This window comes from Poecilia mexicana, unplaced genomic scaffold (assembly GCF_051168715.1).
Source record: "Poecilia mexicana isolate PSO_F unplaced genomic scaffold, ASM5116871v1 scaffold_5, whole genome shotgun sequence".
Classification (NCBI taxonomy): Eukaryota; Metazoa; Chordata; class Actinopteri; order Cyprinodontiformes; family Poeciliidae; genus Poecilia; species Poecilia mexicana.
The window spans coordinates 19932892-19957519 of record NW_028263374.1 but is presented as its reverse complement, the minus strand read 5'-3'; the positions used below and the strand labels follow the sequence as shown (position 1 = coordinate 19957519).

The 24628-nt window shown below is 35.9% G+C and overlaps 1 protein-coding gene across 1 annotated transcript in view; it reads left to right on the top strand.

Moving 5' to 3' along the window:
• The window catches only part of LOC148159698 (synapsin-2-like), a 47422-nt gene that overhangs the window by 15918 nt on the left and 6876 nt on the right, over nucleotides 1-24628 (top strand). Inside the window, exon 2 of the mRNA XM_088005986.1 lies at nucleotides 23627-23684. Within this exon, the coding sequence (XP_087862112.1) occupies nucleotides 23627-23684 (58 nt within the window). The remainder of the gene's footprint in view (nucleotides 1-23626; nucleotides 23685-24628) is intronic.

The following is a 24628-nucleotide window of genomic DNA, read 5'->3' as shown; positions in this document are numbered from 1 at the left end:
CCGCAAAAGACGTGTGTAACAGGAAACTAAGGGTACAGGTCACATTATTATAATTTTTTAAGTTTCACAGTAACAGATTGAAAATCATTACCTGGTGCAAAAGTCTTGATTTTAGCTTGATTTACATTCAGATGGTTAAGTCGCAATTTTGCATTAAAAACACTTAGTATCAGTTCAGAATTATTTTAACTCTTTATTGCTACTGATCATGTCATGTTCATCTTCATTTCTATATCTAGCAGAATAATACACCATTCCAAAAACCTAAAGTCATCTCAATCTGGAGATGACATTTAACACACTGTACTCCAATGACCTCTATGTCACCTACGTTGCTTTGTCCTTCTGTGTAACTCTGTTATGTCTATACAACACAACATTTTAAGATTGGGGTTTGGAAAGCATGTGTAACCCAGTACTACTAAGGCACACCTAAATAATCAAAACCTGTAAGATGAGGATGTATGCAACCGTATTTACAGACAAGCCTACGGACAAGGTAATAAAGCATTCCTGCTATGCTTTCTCAAGGCTAGTCATATCTTGTTTTGTGTAACGTAAGATATTTGTTTTGTTGTTTTCAACTCTTTCAAAACAAGATAGGACTACAGTATTAAATAACTGATGCAGTTATATGCAGTCTCACATCTTAATTATTGAACCGCTGTATGTAATTGTCAAAAGCAGATGTAATTAAAATGTTTCTCTTTTTTTTCCAAAGAACAATTACATCTAAAGCACAGATTAGAAGAAAAAAATGTATAAAAAACTAATATTTGCTGAGGCTATTTTCTGTTTTCTGTAGATAATATGCGTTTCTTCATATGTGCATGCAGTGTGCGTGGTGTCTTGTGTGGGTGGGATTGCAGCCACTGCTAGTATGTGGGATCATGCTGAGAACTACCTTCTGCACATCTACAATTCATGTTCTGGATTTTACAAACCAGGCACTTTTCCATGTTATCTTGAGGAATTACAGCAGGGCTTACAGCCACATTTAGCAAAGTGTGTCTGACCCTGTGTGTTTTCATGAGCAGAGCGAGCTGCATTTTGAGTCGTGACCAGAAAATATCCTCCATCCACAGCTCAGCTCAGACACCCACGTGGAGGTTTTGCTGCTCTCAGTGGAAAGCTGCGCTGTACGCTGAGCTGTGCGCGCATTTGTTAACCTTGCAGTAAAACAGAAGAGAACCATGCAGGTTAGAAGAATCTGCAGCAGCTAACACTTCCAGCACCTCATTCTGAAAACAACAGCGTCCATCTACCACAGCCTCCAGGTCTTAAGGCGATATGATAAAGGTTTTTTTTTTTGGGGGGGGGGGGTTTGTCATCAGCTTTCAGCTTGTCCTTCACAGGTGGAACTGCTGCTTTGAAGGATGGGTTTAAGATCCTGTCAAGTGCAACGGCAAATGGCTCATCTTTCAGAAGAACAGCATAGCCCTCAGGGATAAATCCGTGTATACTATGGACACAGAGACACGGCTTTCAAGCACTAAGGGTTATAAAAACAGGTAAAATGCAGCTTTTAGATTATCTTTCTCAAGTGTGTTTCACACTTGAAAGGCTCATTTCAACCCTTTCTAATCAGTGTCTGGAATCATTTTCAGCACAGCCGTTATAAATTGTTACCTGCAGCTGCCTTCTTCTGTTTCATTGGAATAGAGATACAGTCATGGTGAAGCACATATTGTGAAATATGAAGTACTCCACTGAAGCAATGGAAATGCATTAAGAAAAATAACAAGGGCGAGTGACACATATGCATTTTGTTTCAATTTCATACAATGCATAATGCACAATGCAGTCGATGGTCATTTCTGATACAGGCGACATGGACAATTGCCCGATCTTGTGGGGGGCAGCATGAGTGTCCCCCCACAAGATCGGGCAATTTCCCCCCACGCCCTCGTGCTCAACCAGAGGATCTTAATTTCAATGGTGTGTCTCTAATGTTGCAACGCACCCATCCATTCCCCCTGTTAATCTAAAACAGCAAAAAAAATAAATGAATAAAAAATAGGTTTTTATTTGTAAAAAAGATTTTGAATCATGTATAATTTTCTTTATACTTCACAACTGTGTACCACTTTGTGTTTGTCTTCCACATTAAATTTCGATTATGTTTGTGGCTATATTGTGACAAAACGTGGAAAAGTTCAAGGGGTGTGAATACTTTTGCAAGCCACTGCATATGTGACAAGTATCAACTTTAACAACAACTCAAGTCTTGACTCTTGAGTCCCCCAAAAAATAAACACTATAAAAACTTTCACTGAGCCTATTTAAATTTGTAGAAATACTCTCAAACTTGACAAAACACTGCATCTGCTGAATTTTTCATTATGTTATAGATTAAAGTAATTTTTCATCTCAATTTTAAATTGTTATGGATTTCTTCACCAATACGGTCAATAAAATACAAACATAATGCAGCACTGGTCCATAAAAACAACTGAAATAACTTAACAATTACATATGTTGGGTTTCCATTAACAAATTTAGACGTATTTTATGTTATCCAATAATTTTTCATAAATCATAAACAACCTAGAGGAAGATGATGCTAATTAGAGAAAAACACAATTTATTTGTCAAAGCCTTTGGCTTCTTAACAGCAGTAAACATGGAATATTTAGAATGAATGTGTTGTCTTGTGGCCAGTAAGTAGGCAAGAAGAGTAATTACATGTCAGCTCTGAAGAAGGAAAAGAAACACAGCTGAGGATAGGAGAGGATGAGTATGCGCAGAGGCCTGGGTTTCAGATGGAAGAGGAAAAGAGTGTAAATTGGGGAGGGTAAGTTAGAGCTACACTCTCCGCCTGTGATGTCTCGAGGTGTCAGTACAAGGGGAGTCGAGAATGATTGGAAGTGAATTGTGGACAAACTAACAGTAGGGGCTTGCTTTTATTTTCCCAAGTGAGACAAAAGATCGGGGAGGTGGATTGAGGCAATTTAAAATGAAAAAAAAAAAAAAAAAAAGGCTTAGGAAATGACAGTAGGATATAACCACTGTGAGAGAAGAGACAAGCTGCAGGGAGATTTGAGGAGAGCAACAGCCACAAACACACTCAAAAAGACCCAGAAGAAGAGCATTAAGAAGATTAATGAATGGAGGAAAAGCATGTGAGTGTGTGTGTACGACTGCGGTTTGAAAGGAGGCATCTTTAGGTCTGAATGGTAACCGGAAATATGTGCGACACGTGTCTTCATCGCTCGAGTGAGCACCACGGCACACGAATGCCCCTGGGCTGCTGCACTCAGCCATGTTATGGTTGAATAATCTCAACACAGAGAGAGAGAGAGAGAATTAAAGAGAGAGACCAGCAGGAGAATGAAAGGGTGAAAGAGAAAGGGTAATGGTATAATCTAGACACAAACATAAATGGCTCAGGAAAACCAGAGGGGACAGTGATTTCCTAGATCTCACCAAAAAATTATGTGTGCCTGAAATCCTGACATTTTGTTAATCTTTTGCTGTTTGTGCAGTTATTTTCTTTACACAAATTAAAACTGTGATTCATAAACAAATGCTGTGAGGGAAATGGTTACTTGTTAATTCAATCACAGGATATCCTGGCCTATGTATAGAGGATTAAATATAGTGGATTGGGATTACCAGCTGTTTGTGAATATTGAACCTTACTCAAGTCACCTAGTGTACGTCATACAAACTAAAAAGAATGAAAGTCATCTGTGTGGCTTTCTCGCTCAGTCTCTGAATAAAAATAGTTTCTTTTTGTTTCCTCTGAATTTTAAAAATCTTACTAATACTGATAAGGTACTAATACTTAGTCTTCTTCCCTCAGTAACTGTATTCATACTGAAGAGTGTTGATGTGATAGTTGTCCAATTCTGGTCATGAGTCAATTTCTCTTTGTATCACTAATAGTATACCAGCATGCATGTAATGTGAATCTGAGGTGAAGCTATTGCTTATAAATGCCATTTCAATACATTAAAAGTTGCACAACATCAGTTCCAGCAGTGGAGAGCAAGGATTAACTTTAATTTAACTTAATTTAATTTAACTTTAATTTAAGGATTAACTTTAATTAAATTTATAATTCAGGATTGTGACAGTTGCAACTTTCTGTATTGTGTATGTGTTACAAAATACAAAAATACATTATTACAAAATACACACCAAAGAATTGTGAAGAAATGCCAAGATGAAGCTTTATTTTTTTCTCTTGTTTTCAGCAAATAGATTTGGAACAAGTTACAGTCAATATTTAACTGTAGAAAAAGCCATAATAAGTATTACAAAGATTATTCATTCTTACAGAGTTTATGAGACTGTTAGATCACCGGACACCGGATCAAAAAAGTTGTAGAGTCCAGACATCAGTTAAATTATTTCTAAAGTAATATGAACAAGAAGGTTTGTTTTCTATACTATTGTTTGGTTCACCTTTTATAATTTAAACTCTTCTCAAATCTACATTTATAACACGTGATGAAGTCTCATAAACTGCATTTGGTTTTTGTTCCGTTTTGTTTTTGTTTCCATGAGGAAAGAACTGAGAGCCTTAAAGCAGGTGAGATTTTTCAGTTTGGCCTTCATATTAAATGCTCCAAAACGTCTTTGGCAATAAAATGTTACAAATCACAAATGCTCGAGAAAGGCCTTAAAAAGCAAAATTCATCATCACTCATTTCTTTTATTGTCTTCCAGCTTACTCGACCTCGACCTAAAAAGTAAGGGATTTGTCTCACACTCAGAATAAAATGGATTCTGAAGGAGTATTATGCAAATGTTTCAGAAATTAACACATTTTCTTGAAGTGAATAAATGTTTTGACTTGCTTTCACTGAAACAATGCAAAGAACAAAACATGTATTACAGTCTATTCATTTACACCTCTCACTCAGTCTGATGTTAACACTGCTACAGCGTACTTTTAAGAAAGTGTTTCTCACATAGCAATAAATAATTTAAATTCAGACTAAAATCATAAATTATGCTAAAGAGAAAGTATAATGTTTCTGGTTAAATAACTCAGCAGAACACATTTAATTGGCACAAATATTAAATTAATTCCACAACAGAATGTGAAATAGCTATAAATCAAGAGCTTCACGTTTGTCTTGAAGTTATAAGAGTTTTACATTTTATTGCATTTGCAAAATGCTTGTATTTCTCCAACAAATAGGTAGGACTAGGAGACAGTACTGCATGGTTATAATCAAACTCATAATTAATTCTGTAATCAAAACCAAAAATTTGATTAAAATCTAATCCTAAAATCCGTTGTTAATACTGTCTCTTAAAAAAATAAAAAAAATAAAAAAATCATGTCCGTGGTTCAACACTTGTAATATGTCCAGTGACATAAAAACACATCAGGCCTTTTTATCTTCTGGTAAAAAGAAGATAAAAAGATTGAAACACAAAAATGAGAAGTTAGCGTTCTTCATTTGAAGTGGAAACTTTTCCTTTCTTAAATTAAGTGAATTATGTATTACTGCTGAAGATGTTTTGAGTGGAAGCGTTTTCTGGAAAATTCAGTTCACAACTTTGCTTAGAAATTTACTAACCCTCCTTTAAATCCAGATTGTAAAAATATGTATTTTTAAACCTTTGCAAAAAACATTTTATAGCATATTGTGAACTGGCTGTGTCTTCAAGCATTTGAGTATATCCTCTATTTATTTGCATTTTGTCACGTCCCACTTAAAAGAACTGGAAGTTGCTATATTATAATTAAAATTAAATCATTTTAAATTACTTTTCTGCAAATGTTTGGTACTCTCATTTCACACCTCTGCTCTCTAAATTGAGTTTGCGCTTCTCTCTCTAAACTCTTCTGTCTGTGGTCACACATGCTTCCAACACTAGCGAAGGTTCCTTACCAGGTGCGCTGAAACGAAGTGAGAAGAAGCTCAACTATCATCAGCAGTGATGCCCTGTCAGAAAATGAAAAGAAAAAGACACACTTTTCTTTTCTTACTTTTCTCCCTCAGTTGTGCTGTAAGATCATGGAAACCTCAAATGCAGCTGATCAATTAAAGATTTACTACACAAGTTGTCTCACCCAGAGACTCTGCCAGGTGTATTTAGCTGAGCCTGACAGGATTAATTGATAAATCATTAAGCTTTCCATGTGTGGAGCATAGTGTTGTAAACACAAAATAGCTCCATTTTAAAAGCATTCTCAGCAACGCTATTGCTGCTGATAACCCTGGTAGCCTGCACACCTGTCTCTTGGTGTATTAGGTTTACACACACACGCACACACACACACACACACACACGCACCCACGCACACACACAGTCATCTGTTATCAGATTCAGTTTCAGGTAAGCGTCGTCAACAAATTCATGCATTCTTGTTATATAATGATAGTAACCCCTGATGGTATCGCCAAACAGTATCACCGTGTTTGCTTGTGTATGTGTGTGTGTGGAGCTGTAAATTTTCATCTTTTACTGGTGAATGGCCAGTCTGAGTCCAGTGTGAGCTACAGTTCAATATCTTTTAACCCCAATCAAACCAACATCACCTCTTACCGCTTTAACTGACAAAACTGATTTATACTTTAGGAGATGAGTTTTTCATCTCACACCGTCTCTCCGCTCTCACCTTCTCTTGTTCTTCCCCATCGCTTGTACGCGCCTGTCTTCATTTCACAATCGCTGCTGGAGTCCGAGAGCTAAAATGAACCACTGAAGGAAAACAGCATCATCTGTTCAGCTCCTAGATTAGGAATTTATATTCTACTTTAGGTCTCAGATGGAGAGCTTCGGTGTTGCTACACAAAGCACCGTGAGACGACCTGTACTATGCATTTTAAGTCTGTAGCGTGATTATTGAACGTTGTATTGATATTCATAAATCAGTTTAACAATTTTTTTAACCCAATTCACCTCATGATTTATCAAAAAGAAGCAGGGCGTTTATGGATATTTCTCAGGACTCAGTGGGAGTAATAAAAACATAATTAAAAATTTTGACAAAAAGCAATCACTGTAATAAATTTTAAGTTCTTTAACTTAGGAACAAAAGTTCAAAAGCTTCCTTAGAGCTATCGGTGAAGGCAACTTTCAGACATGAGTTAAATAAATACTTATGAGCTTAAAAGTAATCAGGATAATTTATATAGGAAAACCCATCAGCATATTATTTGTGTAAAACAATCTTACTGCTAATCTCTGCTTATAATTAACTAGACACATGGAGCCTAATTAACAACATGAAATCTAAAGTTTCTATTCAATTTAACACTGACCTGAAATTTTCTAAGCCTATTTCTTCTGAAAGCACTTTAATTTAATATTTCACTATTGTGAGGGGTAATTTTCTGCTACAGGTTGTGAATGTGATCATTTTTTGGTCTAAAACTTTGAGACAATTTCAGAAAGTATGTTAAGTTTTAGTTTCTTGTTCACAATTATTTTGTGTCTCAGAATGGTTGGATAAAATTTAATATTGCTTTCACTGAGTCCACTCTATAAGTATATGTTATAAATACAGTATAATGAGAGTACAAGTGAGCCTACCAAATGCAAAGTTTTTATGGTAATCTCTCCCTTTGTAATTTTACAGAAGATTGTCTTTTCATCCTGAGATAAATGATACATCTGTAGCCTGAGGCTGCAATAAATCATCACCTTTTTTCTCCAACACAGAGAACAGACTGCTTAGCCATGCAAATTGCTTTTGGGGAGACATCTGCCACATTAATTAAACACATACTTTACCTAAACTCTGAGCACATAGGCACAAAACCCCCAAAAGCTTTGTTGTGTTAACTTTAAAAGAAGATTTTTGGATGATATTCAACACTTCTTGGTGTCTCCACCAAGCAAAAGGTGTGCATTTTGCTGGGTTTCTACCACTTGGGGGCAGCCTGAGGAACAGATGCAACAGTTTGTGTGAGGCTGTTGTTGTTGGATGAGATTTGCTATGCTGTTAGATGTCAGAAGCTACAAATATGTGCTAACTGTTTAATATTTTATGATTATTCCACTATTAAAACATTCCCCTTTGTTAGTAATTAGACTGATGCTGTCTAATTATGCATTAAACATTAAACCCACTAGTTTTTAAATAAAACTACCACATAATCTTGTAAAGTTCGGTATTCTTATATTTATTAAGTGATAAAAATCACTTGCATTGGTTAAATACCCACAGTCGGTTCCTCTTAGATCAGCCCACGTTACACAATGCCTCAGGCCCGACCACCGAATGGATCTGACCACACAGCTGCAGCTGAGTGAACCTATTTGTAACATCACAATTAACTATCGATCAGTGTCTTGGAGATATGCATCTCAGGGTTTGCGGAGGAGAAGACAGGTCCATTTAGGGTGGAGGAGGTGGTGACAAGTGACCATTGTTTCCATTTCCTGTTGAAAACTAAAGAGAATGTGGAGGATTATAAATGAAGGCCGGTCAGGCTGAATAGATCAGCGACACAAATTAGACGCTTGAGATTAATTATGCATGACAAACGTGCAGAGCATGAAGTAAATCAAGTGAATCTGGCAGACCAACCAGTAACAGGAGTCCATAGTGAGTGATAATGGGTGAATATGTTCAACACCTCTCGATATAGTGATTTTAAATGTATATATTGTCTCTTATTTTTCATATTTTTAGGAATACATCCTTTGATAACAACAGGAAAAGGTTTCAAGAACAACTCTGACAAATTCCTTCCTGGCCTTGTAGTTTCAGTTTTTATCCCGTCTTTTTGTCTAATGTCTTCTCCAGTTTCATCCACCACACAAAAAAATATGTGTTTATTCAAATGCATACTTATATTGATAGTGTTTTTTTTTCCTCAGATTTTTTTCTGATTAGAATTGCTCGAAAGCTTCTTTACAACTATGGAAATTCATACTTAGAAAATATTTGTTTGTCTATGAAGGTGAAAGAGGCATCATTTCACATTTCAGCAAGCTGCCGGATGGCTGATGAACAACATTAGAGAAAAAGCCAGCTTACTAAAGGTGTGACTCACTAATAATACACAGAAACAATGGAGGATTGGAGGTGTTTTGTGCAGTTGTCCAGTAAATTGCTGAAGCTTTTCATTATTACACTTTAAATTAAAATGTGGCCCAGATTGCCACACTGGAGAATTGTAGTGTTTAACAGGATGCTGTTTTATTCAGCTGCACACAAGAGATACACTGAAGTGAAAACCAAAAGAAAACAATTCAGATCTCATTTTCAAACTGGATAATTTAGTGTGGTTCAGCTGTCCTTCTAAGTTATAGATATTTATGCTCTACTGTGCAGAAATCCACTTCTAATTTCTTATTTTATTAATCACTGTGTTTAAAAGGATCAGTTTCATTACCATTTTGAAAATTGTTTTGCAGCAACTAGGCTTAGATTAATTTGCATGCTTTGTTCAAAATCTTACACACATAATATCAGGTAATCTGCGGCACAGCAGGTCTTTTTTTTAGGAAACGTGTTTAAAGCTCTTCAACTTTTTGGTCTATTTAGCTACAAGCATGCACTCAAGAACCATAAAATTACTTATTTGTTTGGGTTGCAAGTTGTGGAAGTAAAGCAAAGATCAGCTTTTAATGCCTGATTTTGAGAGATTTTAACTGCTATAAAAGTTGTACAAGAGAGTTGTCATTTTTCTCATTTTGATTCCCATTTGGGTGCTGAAAGTTTCTTCAGATCTATTCTGCATTAATGTGTGTTTATGAGAACATAATTTGACATTTTGGATAATTAACAAAGGTGGCTGAAAGGAATTTTAACCCAAAGGAAATTTGTTGACATGAATTATTTATATTACGTGTGTTTATTTCACAGTGTGAGCATTAAACTGAAATAAACACTTTCAGGTAATGATGACACAGTTACCAATAAATTCAAGACTATTGTTGCAGGATGTTGCACTGAGTAATAACTGCCTCAGTAAATGCAGCTTTCAGTCTGAGGTGACTCTCCTCTCTGCCAGATTAAACTTAAACTTTATTATTTTCGACTCTGCCTAGTAGGCATGGCGTCTGAAAAATGGGAAAGCAATATATGTCTGCTTGCTTTAAATTAACCGTGATGCTCCAAGCATTGTCACGACAAATGAGCCGCGTGGGCAGTGGAAAAAAAAATAAAAAAACAAACACACAACACCACGAGCCATACATGTTGTCAACACAGCAAACCAAAACCGTAAAGTGATGATAGCTCTGCAAACACAGACGGTAAAACTCAGGGAGATGTTTGTAGTTGTACACTGTATTAATTTGTAAGTGTTAATATGAATGTTTCAGAAACCGCAGTGGGAAGTTACTATCAAATGAAGAATACCTACCGATTACACGTATTGCTTTGAAATAAAACAAAGACATTTTAATTAGGTGTAAGGAACTGCAAATTCAACAGCAAGCTTACTCATTACATGGTAAAATATTGAATAAATGATATTTGCATATATTGAAAAATATGGTCCAGAATCACAAACCTTTTCAACTGGAAATTACATGATCATATAAACTCTTTGCTAGTCTAATCAAGAATTAACCAATTAATAATCACTCTATCTATGAGTTTAAATGTTTGAACTTCTAAATGCCTTATAAAATGTAAGGAACAAGTTTGGAAGAGGGAAAGAGCAGGAATTTCAACACCAGGAAACAGCCTTTGAGAAACTGATAAAGAAACAATGTATTTTCTCCCAGGGTCTTGTTGTGTCACTTCTCAATGAACTGGACCGGGTCCCCGCAACTGTGACTCAGAATGACCCATTTCTAAGCTGAGTGGAGAGAAAAACCTGGGTCAGCAGCTGTTCAGGGCCATAAGGTTGTCTCTTAAGTGAAACGGCGATTCCTTTTTTGTAAAAACATGTTTGCAGTCCTAAACATGTGGACTGAAACATCTGAACTGGGCTTGCGCTTCTGGGTTCTGATTCTGTGAGTTCTGTAGTCTGGCTCAGACTTTTCTCTGAGACACCATTAAACAGTTAACACATATTACTGAATGAAACGTCATCAGGCACAAGGTAGAGTCTGACCAAGGCATCTACTAGCATCTATTAGTTTTTCAAACACTTCTGTTTAGGTTTCAGAGAAAAGAAACCCGAATACTTGATGTCACATCTCTAGATGGCAGCAGCCGTCTAATTCAGTCCTATGATATGCAAACTCCTTCTAAAAAAGCAAGAAGATATAAGTTTGCATTCAAAGTTTACCTGAATGAAGAGTCGTCAGTATTATACGGTTCTAAAAGTTTTGCAATTTTTAAGCTCTATTTAGAGTCATAATGAAAGAGGAATGGCTTGCAAATCTTCTCCAGCTGCAAACAATGAAAAAGATCTTGCAGACTTGAATAAAAAGGAAAACAAAACAATTATTTTGCAGTTGTCCTTGGTTTGCAGTAGAAAATTAATGTTTTAATTCAATATTTTTTCTTGTTTAACAATTAAACCTTTAAACCAGTCCTGACTCAAAGTGTAATATTTGTAATAATTTTACATTTTTACAATTTTAAACCTAAAATTTGATACCAAGAAATTACATTTAACAGATTTTAATAGCCAGTCTTTTTAAAAACTCTGCTCTTACTATTTTTGGTAATCGACAGAATATTCCCAATATTTTCCCTGTGAATTTAGATTCTGTTTAATCACAGAAAAGCTAAACATTGAGCTCAAACTGGGAACTTAATCATGCTTTATTTAGGTCTGTGAAGACTCACAACTGCTGATATGAGCCTGTGAGAGAAACTTAAGTTTAACTGCAGAAGTAAAAAAAAAAAAGATAAAAATTATAACTTTTACTCAAGGCTTTGCAGAATTATGTGCAGGATTTTTCTGTTTGTCCTTCATCTTGCTGTTGAGCCTCTCTGTCTCAACAAGTTCACCTTGTCATCATGTCCCCTGTGAATTGAATCAGTCTGTTTTATGGATTCGTGTCTGCTTATCTTGATATAAAGCAACATAGCATCTACCCTTGTCCTTTTATTTTTCTTCTCCCACCTCAGTTCATGAAAAAATAGGTGCTGACAGCTGATATTGTATTCTGTACAAGGCTACTTTTAATTGCGTGTTTGTATTTGCCTCTCTCGTCTCCCGGTTTGTAAATACTGTGTGAACAATGCAGAAATTTCATGCTAGCATTCATCTTTCCTCTATGGAGACTCAGTTAATTTCATGAATTCTCATTGGCAATACTTCCACGCAAACACAGTCAAAGTCTTTGATTGACTCATTTCTGTTACTTTCTTTGCTCAGCAATAACTTTTAATAAATATTCCTGGTCAAACTTTAATTTGTTTATCTCACTTGTGACCATTAGCCACAGCTCTACCTTGTTCAGTTAATTTGGTCTCACAGGAAATTGCAAAGCAGCGTTAATGTTTTAGTACCTGACTTTTTCATTTTGTATAATTGGATTTGGCCTGTTTGTTAAGTTTTGACAGTGGACTGATGTTGTAGGGGTTTTGTTATACATCTTGGATGCTACTTCTACACTGTGGCACTTTATAAATATAATTATGGGTATGCACATAACATGGTATTTACATTATTGTAGTATCACTGATTTTAGTTGGACTGGATCCAGCAAAGACTGTAGTTTTACAAACTGTAGCAAACAACATAGCTGGTAAGATATGTCATGTAAGAAAAAATATTGTCGATTTAAAAAAATAGCATGCTCATGTCGAAAGAAATGTGAACCTGAGTAAAATGTGCAAACATAACCCCATACTATTTAGAAGGATATAGAAAAACTACAAATAATAGCAGGCCAACTTTATGAGTTTGAGCATAAATGATAACAAAGTCTAATGGGTAACCCACTGCCTGTTGACTAGCCATTCAGAAAAGTGATAGAAAAAGATTACCTCGCTATGACCCTGGGTGATGACGCCCTGGGTGGTGAGCCACTCACTAACTAATAACCCATATCATCACAACTCACCGCCGTTTGGAACTGATGGTTCCACAATATGTAAAAGACTAAATATAACTAAAATATTACTTACAAAGCTAAAATATAAGTAATAATTATTAAGAGTAATAGTTATTACTTTTAAAAAACAAAATGTTAGCATTAATATTATAATATTAACATCAGCAAAGTCTATCAGCAAATCTTTATATCTTCCTTTAACCGTGTCTGACAAATCTCTAGTGCATTTTACTGTGGAGTAAAATATTAACAGATATTTAATTTATGATAATTATTTTTTTAGTCTGATAAAATTACTCACTGACTAATAACAGTGGATGATGTAACGCCTTTAATCAAAAGAATCAAAGCAAATTTACTGGCTGGCATTGCTGACCAAATCATAATCTAAGGATTCTAGACTTGGTTTTATTTTCTTCTCTTTTCCACGTTTCCAATGGAGGAAATGAATAAAGTTCTAATCAGACTTTACACTATCCTCCCACACTCATTAAATGCTTCGCTGACAAAAACAACAATTTGCAGTGATGACAATATCGATTTTCTTCTGACTGAAGAAGCTCTTGTTGCAGACATTTGCCTGGAACTGTTTGGCTTTGTCTCCCAGCAAGCGGTAGAGCTGAGAACAAAACTGCACTGCACTTAGTCTGAAAAAACGCCAAAAGAAAGGATGGCGAGCTGCACTGGTTACACCCTGAGAGGAAAAGCAGATGCAACAACTCACCCTGATGTTTAAATGGTCAGAATTTCTCACTAGGTTTACTGCAGGGTATTTTAATCCCTAAAGGCTCTACTATTACAAAGTTGTATTTATCAAATACAGAAACAGATTAAAAAATAATGAATAAAGCGCAACAAGGTTTACTTACATAGAAGCATTTTTTTTAATAAACCTTTAGAACATGTTGATTTTGAGATCTCAAGCTTCTCAACTATTGTTTATATTGTTACAAGACTAGTAGAATGTCCTTATGCGTTATATTCTTTATTCACATTTGTCTCATCATGGTAGTGAAACAAGTTTTCCCAGTTTCTTCCAAAATTATTGTATGTCGGCCACATCCGTTGAATCAGGTCTGAAGATTCACTTATAACCGAAGTTCAGAACTATAAGAAATATATATATATATATATACATATATATATATATATATATATATATATATATATATATGTATATATATATATATATTTATAATCTGTCATCTATGACAGAACATTTCTGGCATATTTTATGTTCTAATTGGATGCTGCTGAGATGTTGTTTTTATTTGTGTAAGAAGATTATGCTAATATCCTATTTCAAACAAATTAGAATGCGGTTTTAGAGAAATGGATGTTAAAGGATGAAGTTGGTGACTCAGTCAAAGCTTCAGAAATAACTACAAATGTTGTGTGTTAACCCTAAAGGCAGTTCTCCACAGAATTTTTGTTCATTTTGAGGATTAGGACTTACAGCTAATGAAAACCCGAAATGGTTTGTCTCAGAAAATTATAATATTACATAAGGTGAGAAACCTTTAGAGCCATGAAGCACGAGCTGATGAAAGCAACCTATAGGCTTTCTTAACACCTCAGAGCCACAGACCAATCACCTACATGCTACACTTCACTGATGGACTAATTAATACAGATGTAGCCTTCGGTAGGTATTGAACTAGAGTACAGCATACACTAATGTAGACATACTTTTCAGAAAGCCAGCATTTTGATGTTTGTACTAATGTTTTGTTGAAATTTTATAATATGCTAAGTCTCTGAGAAACAGATTTTTGGGGGTTTATTAGTCATTGACATCAAAATTAACATAAACTAATCTAAGAAATATAATACTATTAGTTTCATGGTTCATGATTTAATTGTGAATATTTGAGTAATGCATTCTATGACAAAGATAGCCAACTTGTATGGAAGAGTTCAGGAATAAAAATGGATAAATTTAGAAAAAAAATGCCCAGAAAGACGAATGCTTGTGCAAGAAGTAAAAAAAAAAAAAAAAACAAGTTGTCAAATAACGAGGACAAGATGAAAAAGATTACTGTCACTCCTGCTTGCATCACAAGGACAAAAAGAAAATTAACATTATCTTCGCACTGACAAAACCAACTCACACTCCCACACAGCCCTCTGAGAATCTGCCAGCAGGATTTTAGTCAAACTTCAAGAAATCAATTAACTTTGGTGCTACTTTCAAGATGTTCCCTTGATTAGTCTTTGTCATTACCACAGATGTGCTGCCAGTGGGTGCTCTGAGAAACATAGAAAAAAAAAATCCTCCTCACAATAAGCGCCAAACTGAAAAGGGTGTGTGTTTGTACATGATAGGAAAGCCTGACCTATGGGTCACCATTCATCATAGTAATGCAATAAGACCACACAGATTGGGAGCTGCACACAAAACAGACTCATCTACTACACTCAGGTTTTATTTAATGAAGGGAAACTGCAGGGAAACTGGAGAATAAATGTCAAATGCAATGTTTTTCTGTGCAGTAAGTTTGAGCTGGGAAGCAATAAAAAGCATAAACCTCCCTTTACATTTGAATGCAAAACTTTTATTTAAAAATGTTGAAGATGTTTCTCAGCTTTAATCCTAAAGTAAATTAATTCACTAATTGAAATTTAGAGAAAGTAATTGGTTCATTAGTGATACTCTACTCAGCTCTCTTAAAGTTGTGCTCTATCAAAATTTTGACAATTTGCTCTGTTTGTACAGGAGTTGCAAAGGATTTTATTTGTTTATTTGGTTTGATATCCTTGCAATCAGTCCTGGTTCTTTTTATGCTTCGGTTTCCTGAGTGTATTTGCTTTTTTCTCTGCTTTCTCGGATTTGGGAATTACATCCGCTGAAGTGTGTGCATTGCAGTTGCGAGTTGAAAAACATGTGGGATTTGATAGTTGAAGTGTTCAGTGACCACTTCTATTAGCAATACATGCTCATGCCAGTATTTTCTCCCCATTTTATGAATTCAAAAATCAGTGGAAAATGTTCTTAGTTGTTGTACATAAATACATTTTTGTTTTTTTATTGCCATAGCTGTAAAAATTGATTTTGAGGAAAGGATGTCAAGAGACCTCAGAGTTTCAGATCAAAATTCGGACTCTTTCTTTGATGACTTGGAACAAGCAAGTTAAAAAAAATATAACATTAATCTTTTGTGTCAGGTTCTTGTTTCATTTGTTACTTCCTTTATTAATTATGATAAATTGCTTTGCTTTTTTGTCACTATTTTCCTTTAATCTTAATAGCTCCGCACTAACATCCGTCAGATCCTGGATACTCTATAATAGAAGCGTTTAAGTAACAGACATCTTGCTTAACAAGTCACAATCCTCTCTTCATTAGGATAAATGTGGGCTGAAACACAGGAAACAAAGCTGTTATCCAGTTCATTTAATGCTTTGTCCTCCCATCACACAAGATCGAATCATAATGATATTTATGTTTATCTGCCTGTTTTCCATTAGCAAATATAAAGTGTGACAGTTTTATAACCTCTCAGCTCTTACTGGTCCTCCGTCAACCACTGATTGTACCACCGAATGGCCAGCAAACAAACTTCATCATTCTTTAAACTCTCCCTGTCTGCACAGAAGCCTGGCTCATCCCCTGTATATGTGAAAGATTGACCAGTTAAACACTTTTTGAGGTTATTCCTTCTAACGCCTCCAGACAAGTAACACCTCACTTATTAGCACCTAGAAAGATGGCAGGAGTATTCAACCAAAAAAACTGAAGTATTAGATGCTTTCATTGACATGCATAGCTGTTGGAAATCTCACCAACTTGTATGAAGTGATTTGTGCAGACAGAAATGTCAGTGACTTAAACTTTACATTCAACAACTGGGATTACCCAGTATATATACATAAACAAAACAGTGCAAGTATCGATTGGCTTTTGATGTACAACTACAACCCACGGTAAAACCTCTCTTCATTAAGTTTTAATTAAACGTTACAGCACGGCTTGGCTTATGCACTGTTGCGTTTTGGTGTAATACTGTCAATTTATGCCAGACACTATGCATGACACGTCACATATGCAGTGAGTGTGAGGAAGGTTTGTCTCTGAGTTAACTGGATCCCTGCTGGGCGCCGACAGGGTGGGTAAAAGCAAGAGGAGGTGTAACAGCCTCCTGTGATGCATTTGAATAATTCAGGTGACATCTTCACCTCAGGCAAGAAGGGATGAGCCGATACTCTGATTTGGAGCTTTGTATGCAGGTTCAGTCACAGTGGCAGGGAGAGAAATCTGGTTTATCAGACTAATTTGATGTTGCTGACATCCTCACTGATACTGAGGGGCTAAAGTCAGACAAATGTTTAAGCAGTGGTTTTAGGTCTCAGTGAAAAAGGTAGTAGGTAGTAGGTTAATCTGAGCGTCTAGTGGGTGTGTTTATGTGTTTGTCTAATCCGAACTATTTGCTGTCTGAACCAGAGTTAGAACAGGACATCATTTTGACTCACGTCTGAAAAGCAAGAAACATTCATTTGCATTTTTGAGACATGTTGAGTTTGTAACTTAACCCTTTTATTGGGATTTTCATCTAAATCACAAATGTTTTTTTTCCTAACTGTGAAAGGCTTTGTGTTTTGTGGTTTTGTTCTGCATTTCAAGTCTTTCCATTTTCTACTTGTATTTTGGGGGGGCAATGTTGGCTCCATGCTAAAAGCTGACAAACTTTCAGAAACTGAAGATGACTGGAAAGGTGTAAATAACCTTTCCTGTGTCATCTGTCAAGACATCAGATGATACAGGACCTGACATCACTATCAGAATCTCAGGAGGGTGCAAAGGCAACACTGGCAGGGATCGATTACTGGTAGAAGAAACAGCCAAATGTTGAGCAGCTGTGGTAGAGCATGGACAGAGGGGAGAATGAGTAGAGGTGACATAGAAGCTATAAACATTACAAGGTTGAAATGAATAAATAGAGTGATTTTCTGAAAGCTCTGCAGCAAACAAAAGAATCTACTGAAGCGAAAACTAAATTCAAAGTCAGCGACCAAACGGATCCTAAAGTATAAGTATCATGTCCTGGACTGAATCTAAACCTGCTGGATCATTTGAACGTCTCCATAGAAAATGGAAATTATGTACTATGCTTTCAACATACAAATGCTGTGTTTATTGACTGTACTTTCATTTGTATGCACAGTACCAGTGAAGGGGAAGCTGATGAAAGCAGAGAAGTGCAAGCAACTGGTGACACAAAAGCTAGGAATTTTAGCTATGTTGAGATTAATATGAGGGTATTAATCCATGTAATCCATTGTCAAAGTCGTTTTCTCCTCTTTTAGAAATAAAATTGTATCTTTTAACCACTAAGTCATGTTGTGTTGCAGTTAAATGCACTGTGTGTTGCCAGGTCATGCCTTCGGAGATGTTGGGATGAAAGTAAAAGTGGAGAGGGTGGATCAAAGGGGTTCAATTATAGCAGGGAAGCAGTGGCCTGATGATAATAGAATAATAATTCCTTTCCGTTTATAGTCTAAACCAGTTTGCAGCTTCTGTAATTATCTACTAAAGAACGAGAAAAAACAAAAAAACAAAGATTAAACTACCCAAGTCATTCTGGTGATATGAATGTAAGTTGAGCTGCTAACAAGCTACTACAAAATGGTGGTAATTAAAACTAGTTTTAGTGCGCGCATCTCTCACCACTGCATTTAATCTTCTCATTATATGGTTTTATATGTAGCTTTTAGTATGAAATCCACAGCAACCCAAAGTATTTTTCCGTCTCATTAAACTGATCATGATCCTGTTGGTTAATTTAAATGCACACTTTTCCTTAATGCATCCTTACGTCGACACAGCTGCAGAACAGAGGGGGAAAAAAACAGATGGGTGAAAATAATTATTCATGAAGAGGCCAAACCACGGCTTGGTTATGGGAGTGAGAGAAAAGGAAAAAGTGGAAACAAAGAGGAGGTAAAAGAGGAGTGAAATAATAATAGGTGAGGTGTAAGGAAGCACCAGTGAATATCCTGTGATGTGTAGTGATTTAATGGGGAGCAGAAACATTTCGATATCCTTACTATGGACATCGAAATGTTCTTGTCACTGAAATTCATTAGATTAGATCATTTGTAGAACAAAGCTGTCGGATGATATTGATTTGGGCAATTGATTACATTTTAAAATAAAATTTTAGAGGTAAAGGTGTGTTTTATTAGACTTTTTTTATCAACTGGTAATAACTGAATAAGAAAGAACACAGGAAATACTGGAACCAAACGAATAACTGCTTGTGTCGTGATTTACTGATGTTTGATTCCTGCACTGTTGCCAAATTGGACAGCATAATTACTGAACATTATCTTGGTCCTGAAATAAAGATGTCAGCCATTCCTTTCTTTTTTTTTTATTATGTTCTCATCTCTCTTTTCTCCTCTTCCCTGACACACTTTGTTGAATTGATTCAAAAAGCTTAATATCTACAGGCTCTCTGAGAGTCATTGACTCGTCTGATCGATAGCGAAATTGTGATCCCATCAAGTGACCACTGAAAAAAATTAGCCTGCTGAGCTCCCTGTGCAGAGTGAAAGATACTTTGCTATGGTGTTTTAATTGCACCATAGTTCACCATCTTTGATGGGATTTATGCATGTGATTATCCTGTTATCTACAACTCGAAGTCACCGAGATTTAGACTGCCACAAAGAAAAAAATATGTCCTTGTCCTCAAATTATTTGGAGTCTCTCAACATGTTTTTCTGATCAGCTTTAAAAGGCCTTGTTTATTGTGCAAAGGTAAAAATGATCTCGCAAACAGAGAGTTATATATCAGCCCTCAAATGCCAACCTGTCTCATTAATTTTTATGGCTCATTTCAGTCTCATAGTGTCTTTTCCATCATAATAAGGACTGGTCTTTTCTCATTATTTGCATTATTTGCTCAGTTTTTACTCCCTGTCTTTCCTAGTATGGAATTCATGTATAATTTTCATAATAAAACTGAAAGTTGCCAAATTCATAAGAACAAACTAAGTTATAGTCATTATTAAATTAATCTGCCTTTCTGCCTTTACTGTACACCACTCCTGTCATCAGATATCTATTTCAGGATGTCTGCTTGAGCTGCTAACCTCATGAATAATGTTGACACATTCAAATGTTTTTTTTTTGTTTTTATTTGTATTTTCGCACTGATTTCTATTCCTCTGACTCCAATTGCACATCTTGATTAATCAGACTGCCATAGCTAATTTATTATGGTTAAAAAATATTCCATAGATATGTCGTGAATGAATCTATATTAGCGACGCTGCTTAAAATAAATTACCAAAGTAAATTCGCTTCATGAAGAGTTTCCTGTTCCCTGAGACTTTCCTGTATGAAGTTTGGGTGATTTAGGAAGACAGTTGTACTAATGAACATTGACGAAGATGAAGATTTTAGCACAAGGATGTCTTGTAGAAACAAGAAAATGTAATGTTATTTATGTTATGAGTGTGTGACCAGCAGTTTTTGAAAAAAAAAAAGAAAAAAAAAAAAGAAAAACAACTTGTATACTTGCCAACTGATAAGGTTGGAATGTTATTTTCTACAGCGTTTATGGTGATTTCAATAATGTTGTAGCTGTATACTGTACTCAAACAAGGCAACATGTGGGCATATGTCTGCATGGAGCTTTTTGTTAATAAAACTCCACTTAATTGTATTTGAGATTGAGACACTTGTTCCTGCTGCAAATTAGAGGAAATTGCAAAGATTACCTGCCAGGGTCGATCTGTTGTTTACAACCTCAGAATGCATCTTGTTATTGCATCTTCATCGAATTACAAAGCCAGTTGTAAGGCTTGTGTAATGTTCATCACTCTGTGCAAAAGATATGGGATTGTTCGATTATTAAAAAAAGACGATACAAATCTGTTCGTATTACTGGATACATTTCTTGAGAGAGTCGGAAAGGAAATATATCTGATGACACTAAGCAGAGGTCTGTTGCAAACTTTATCTTCAGTCTGTTAGTGTCCAGATATTTTGGATTTTCTTTTTTTTTTCCAGCTCACTTTTAAATTTGGTATTCAGGGCAAAAGTTTTAAGCAAAAGTTATGTGTGCTACCAGCTTGGCAGGAATGTTGATCAGAGGCAGAACAATCTTTGACCACACTTATAGCTACCCAGTTAAAGGTGTGATGAGGATTATGAAAAGGAAACTGTGAAATAAATTACCGAAATAAATGGCTGAAATGGGAGATGAATGGATGATATGGTTGCAATTACCATATAAAATGTACACATGGAGAATTTATAGCTTCATTTAATCTCCATGAGATCCCTAAAAAGCAATCATTCAGCTTTGCAGATGTCTACATATTAAATTGGCACTGAGGGACTTTTACATAAAAATGAACACCTGTTGCATTTCTGCAAGGAATTCATTTCACTGTAGAGTAACCCTTCTCTGTGTTTCTTTTTTTACAGGATTTGTTTTATTATTGTTATACATCCATTGATTATCTAGCAGGTTTATCCTTGCAGGGTCGCAAAAGGTGCCGTAGTTCCAGCAGTCATCAGGCGAGATTACTGTGTTAATCAGAGCTAAAAAAAAAAAGAAAAAGAAAAAAGAAAACATAATTATAGAAACGTGTTCAAAAAGAGTTGAAATGAAGCATAACATGCATATGTTTAAGGAGCTTATATCGCCATCATGCTACTGCAGCCTTGTTTTTCTGTGGACTTTAAAGATGTTTGGCTTAAACTACATACCGATCTGTGGCAACATATTTAATTTACCAACCTGACAATGTCTGATATGTGTGTTTTTCTCCAGCTAAGCCAGTCGGCAGTGTAATTTGGACATGTCAAATCGTGGTGTGATGACTTAATATGTAGAGTCCAAAATGTTTGTTTTAAACACAGGCAGCTTAGCAATGGAAATTACAAACATGCTACTTAAAGCTTGTGGCGGTCATTCACTAGTAATGTTGATTAATCTCATACTAAGAAATGCAGACACTGTGTTTGCACTGATGATAACTCAGTGTACTATTCTGGGTCACATTAACACACATGCTTTGTGTACATGACAGAACTTGATAATTCATAACATTTGATTCAGATTGTTATATTAAGATGCTTCACAAAAAATATTATTAGACATGTCAGCATACATGCAACATGGAAAACTGTGTGAGAGCATCTCAAATGTTTTGGTCAGATGATCTGTAAATGATGTTATTCCAATAGACCTAATGAGGGGAAACAAGATCTGTGCTGTAGCTTTAACAAGATGGATTACATAGCACCAGCCACCTCATCCATCAACATCCTTACGTGTTTCAGGCACTTTGAAGTTATCTCTGAACTGTTGCGCTGTATGGGGTTTTTGTTATGATGCAGAAACAATTCTTCAGACAATCAGGCATGAAACCATTTTGTAAAATACTTGGCCATCCTTTGTTATCCAGGATGACACACACATCCGGCAGTTGCAACTTTAAATAAATCACACCTTTGACCTGTGAAATCCCTCTCTCATAAACTCTCTTATGATTCAGACTCGTTTCTGGTGTTTTTTGACATGTTATGCTCCAAATAACTGCTGTAAACTGATGGAGGTGTATAAAGAGGACACATTAGCTGTTTTTCAACTGAACACTATAATTATGCAGCTCTGTGTTGGACTGACATGTGACCCACAGAGAGCGATCGCACATTAAATGTGACTATTCATTACTTTGGGACAAATGATAGAGGTTGTTTTCAATAAATGTTTGGAATAAACCGTTGAATTAACGTTGTAGATTAAAAATGCATTTCAGTTGTAAAGATGCCATTTGATGCTGCTGTAGACATGAGTGAATTGGGTGTCGTTAGGGCAACAATTCACATTGTGTAGGCTGGATACATTTCCAACCTAAAGTCACCCATTTTACTTAAAGTCATTGATTACTGGAGGTTAGAGCCAGAGACTCTGAATGTTTCCCTCACAGATGGTCTGATTCTGACGAACCATTAAATTTGAACCAGATGCCTCTTCGCTACATGACAAAATGTCCAATTTGGGTCTGTGGAAAGGAACGTATGAAACACATTTCTAACTGACTGCACAGAAAGAAAGGCTTGCAACTAAAAAGCAGATTCAAGATCTGAGAAAAAAAAACAACTGGCAATCAGCTGTTATTTTTAAAGGACAAAGTTAAACTACAAATCTGTGAAATGGCATCACAAACACTGTAGAGGAAGTAATGAAATTCTTGAAAACTAACGTTATCACTGATGTGATGAAAATATAATGCTCTTTCTGGCCAACAGTTCAGATGTGCTTTATTTAGCATCAGTGTCTGATTAGATGATGGAGTCAGTGCAAAACCATCTGTGATCCTTGCATAATGAGACGTCCCGGGTATTTTGGGTTATTTTGGCTGAGGTCGTTTTCATCCCCTCGCTGTCAGTCCTTTTCTTCCATTCATCTCTCCATCTGTCTATTGGTGTGTGTTTACTTGGGCCCATGTCACTCTTAATCAAATGACAGCACAGAGAACATCAAGAAACCGTCGAACATGTATGATTTAGACTGTGAGAGAAACTTATTAGCTATTGGATCTCAGTTAATAAAAGTAGAAGGCCCACAGTGGTAATCTAGAAAGCCGCTCGGTGTTCAGGTACCTGCTTTGAGTAATTTGATCTACAAGATGCTTTGCTCCAGTAGAGGGCAGCATATACAACTGTGAAGTTTGAAAATGGCATTCTAAACCCTTTCCTCTCTCTATTTTTTTTGTTCAGGGCAAAAGTGTTCAGAGGAAAGAAGGTCCTTGGGGAATACGACATCAAAGTGGAGCAGGTATCATATTGATTTGTGTAGCTATGATGCATCAGAATAATTAATGAAAAGGTTAAAGGGGATCATGACAGAGATAAGAGGAAGCTGACAGCATGTTCAGCATTATACATGGAAACGTCTACGGTTATTTCAGGTCCGTAAAGGTTGAATTTGAAGGACTTCATTGATCTATAGGAAGAAATGTATTTACTATTAGTTTTGAAGTTTGAGGATCTTACATCATCTAAACAGTTTACAATTAGACTGTGCAAAGCTCCTTTCCACAACTTTTCAGAGCTGAACCTTTACACTGATTTCAGTGCCAACTATTTGAGGCAGGCCCACAGGCAAACAGTCTTTCTTGTCAATTCCTACACCAATTATTCTTTAAAATAATTACTCACAAATTGTTTCTGTTATACATTTCTTATAATATCAAGTTTGAGACAGACAGGGACAGATCATAAACCATCAAGCAATGTTTTTAAATCCTCTTTTTCTTTCCCAAATTTGAGGTTATTCCTACATTCGAGCTCTGACACTCAAGAACCATCAAAATAAGTTGTTTTATTATTTTTTTGTCCCTCTCAATAATAATGTTATGGTGAAGAATAATTTTGCTAAGATCTTCTCTAATAAGAAAAGTGATATGATGGCGTTAGCTGCTAATTTTGCAGGGTTTCTGTTGAGTTAAGCTGCTCTGTCCTTCATCCTCACCTGGAGAACTTCAGCATTAGCAGCTCTCCACCTGTTTAGCTTATTTTATTGATTTGTAGCAGCACAAAGATATTTATGAAACGATAAACAGAAAGTCAAATCATATGCAAAAGGCGGATCACTTAGAGCTTATTTTTTCTGATTCTATAAATATTTCAATTAGGTAGATCTGCCACTCTTTCAAAACGTCGCCACGTTTAAATCTGTGCCTTAAAAACCACCCAGACGTCCAATAAAAACCACTCAAA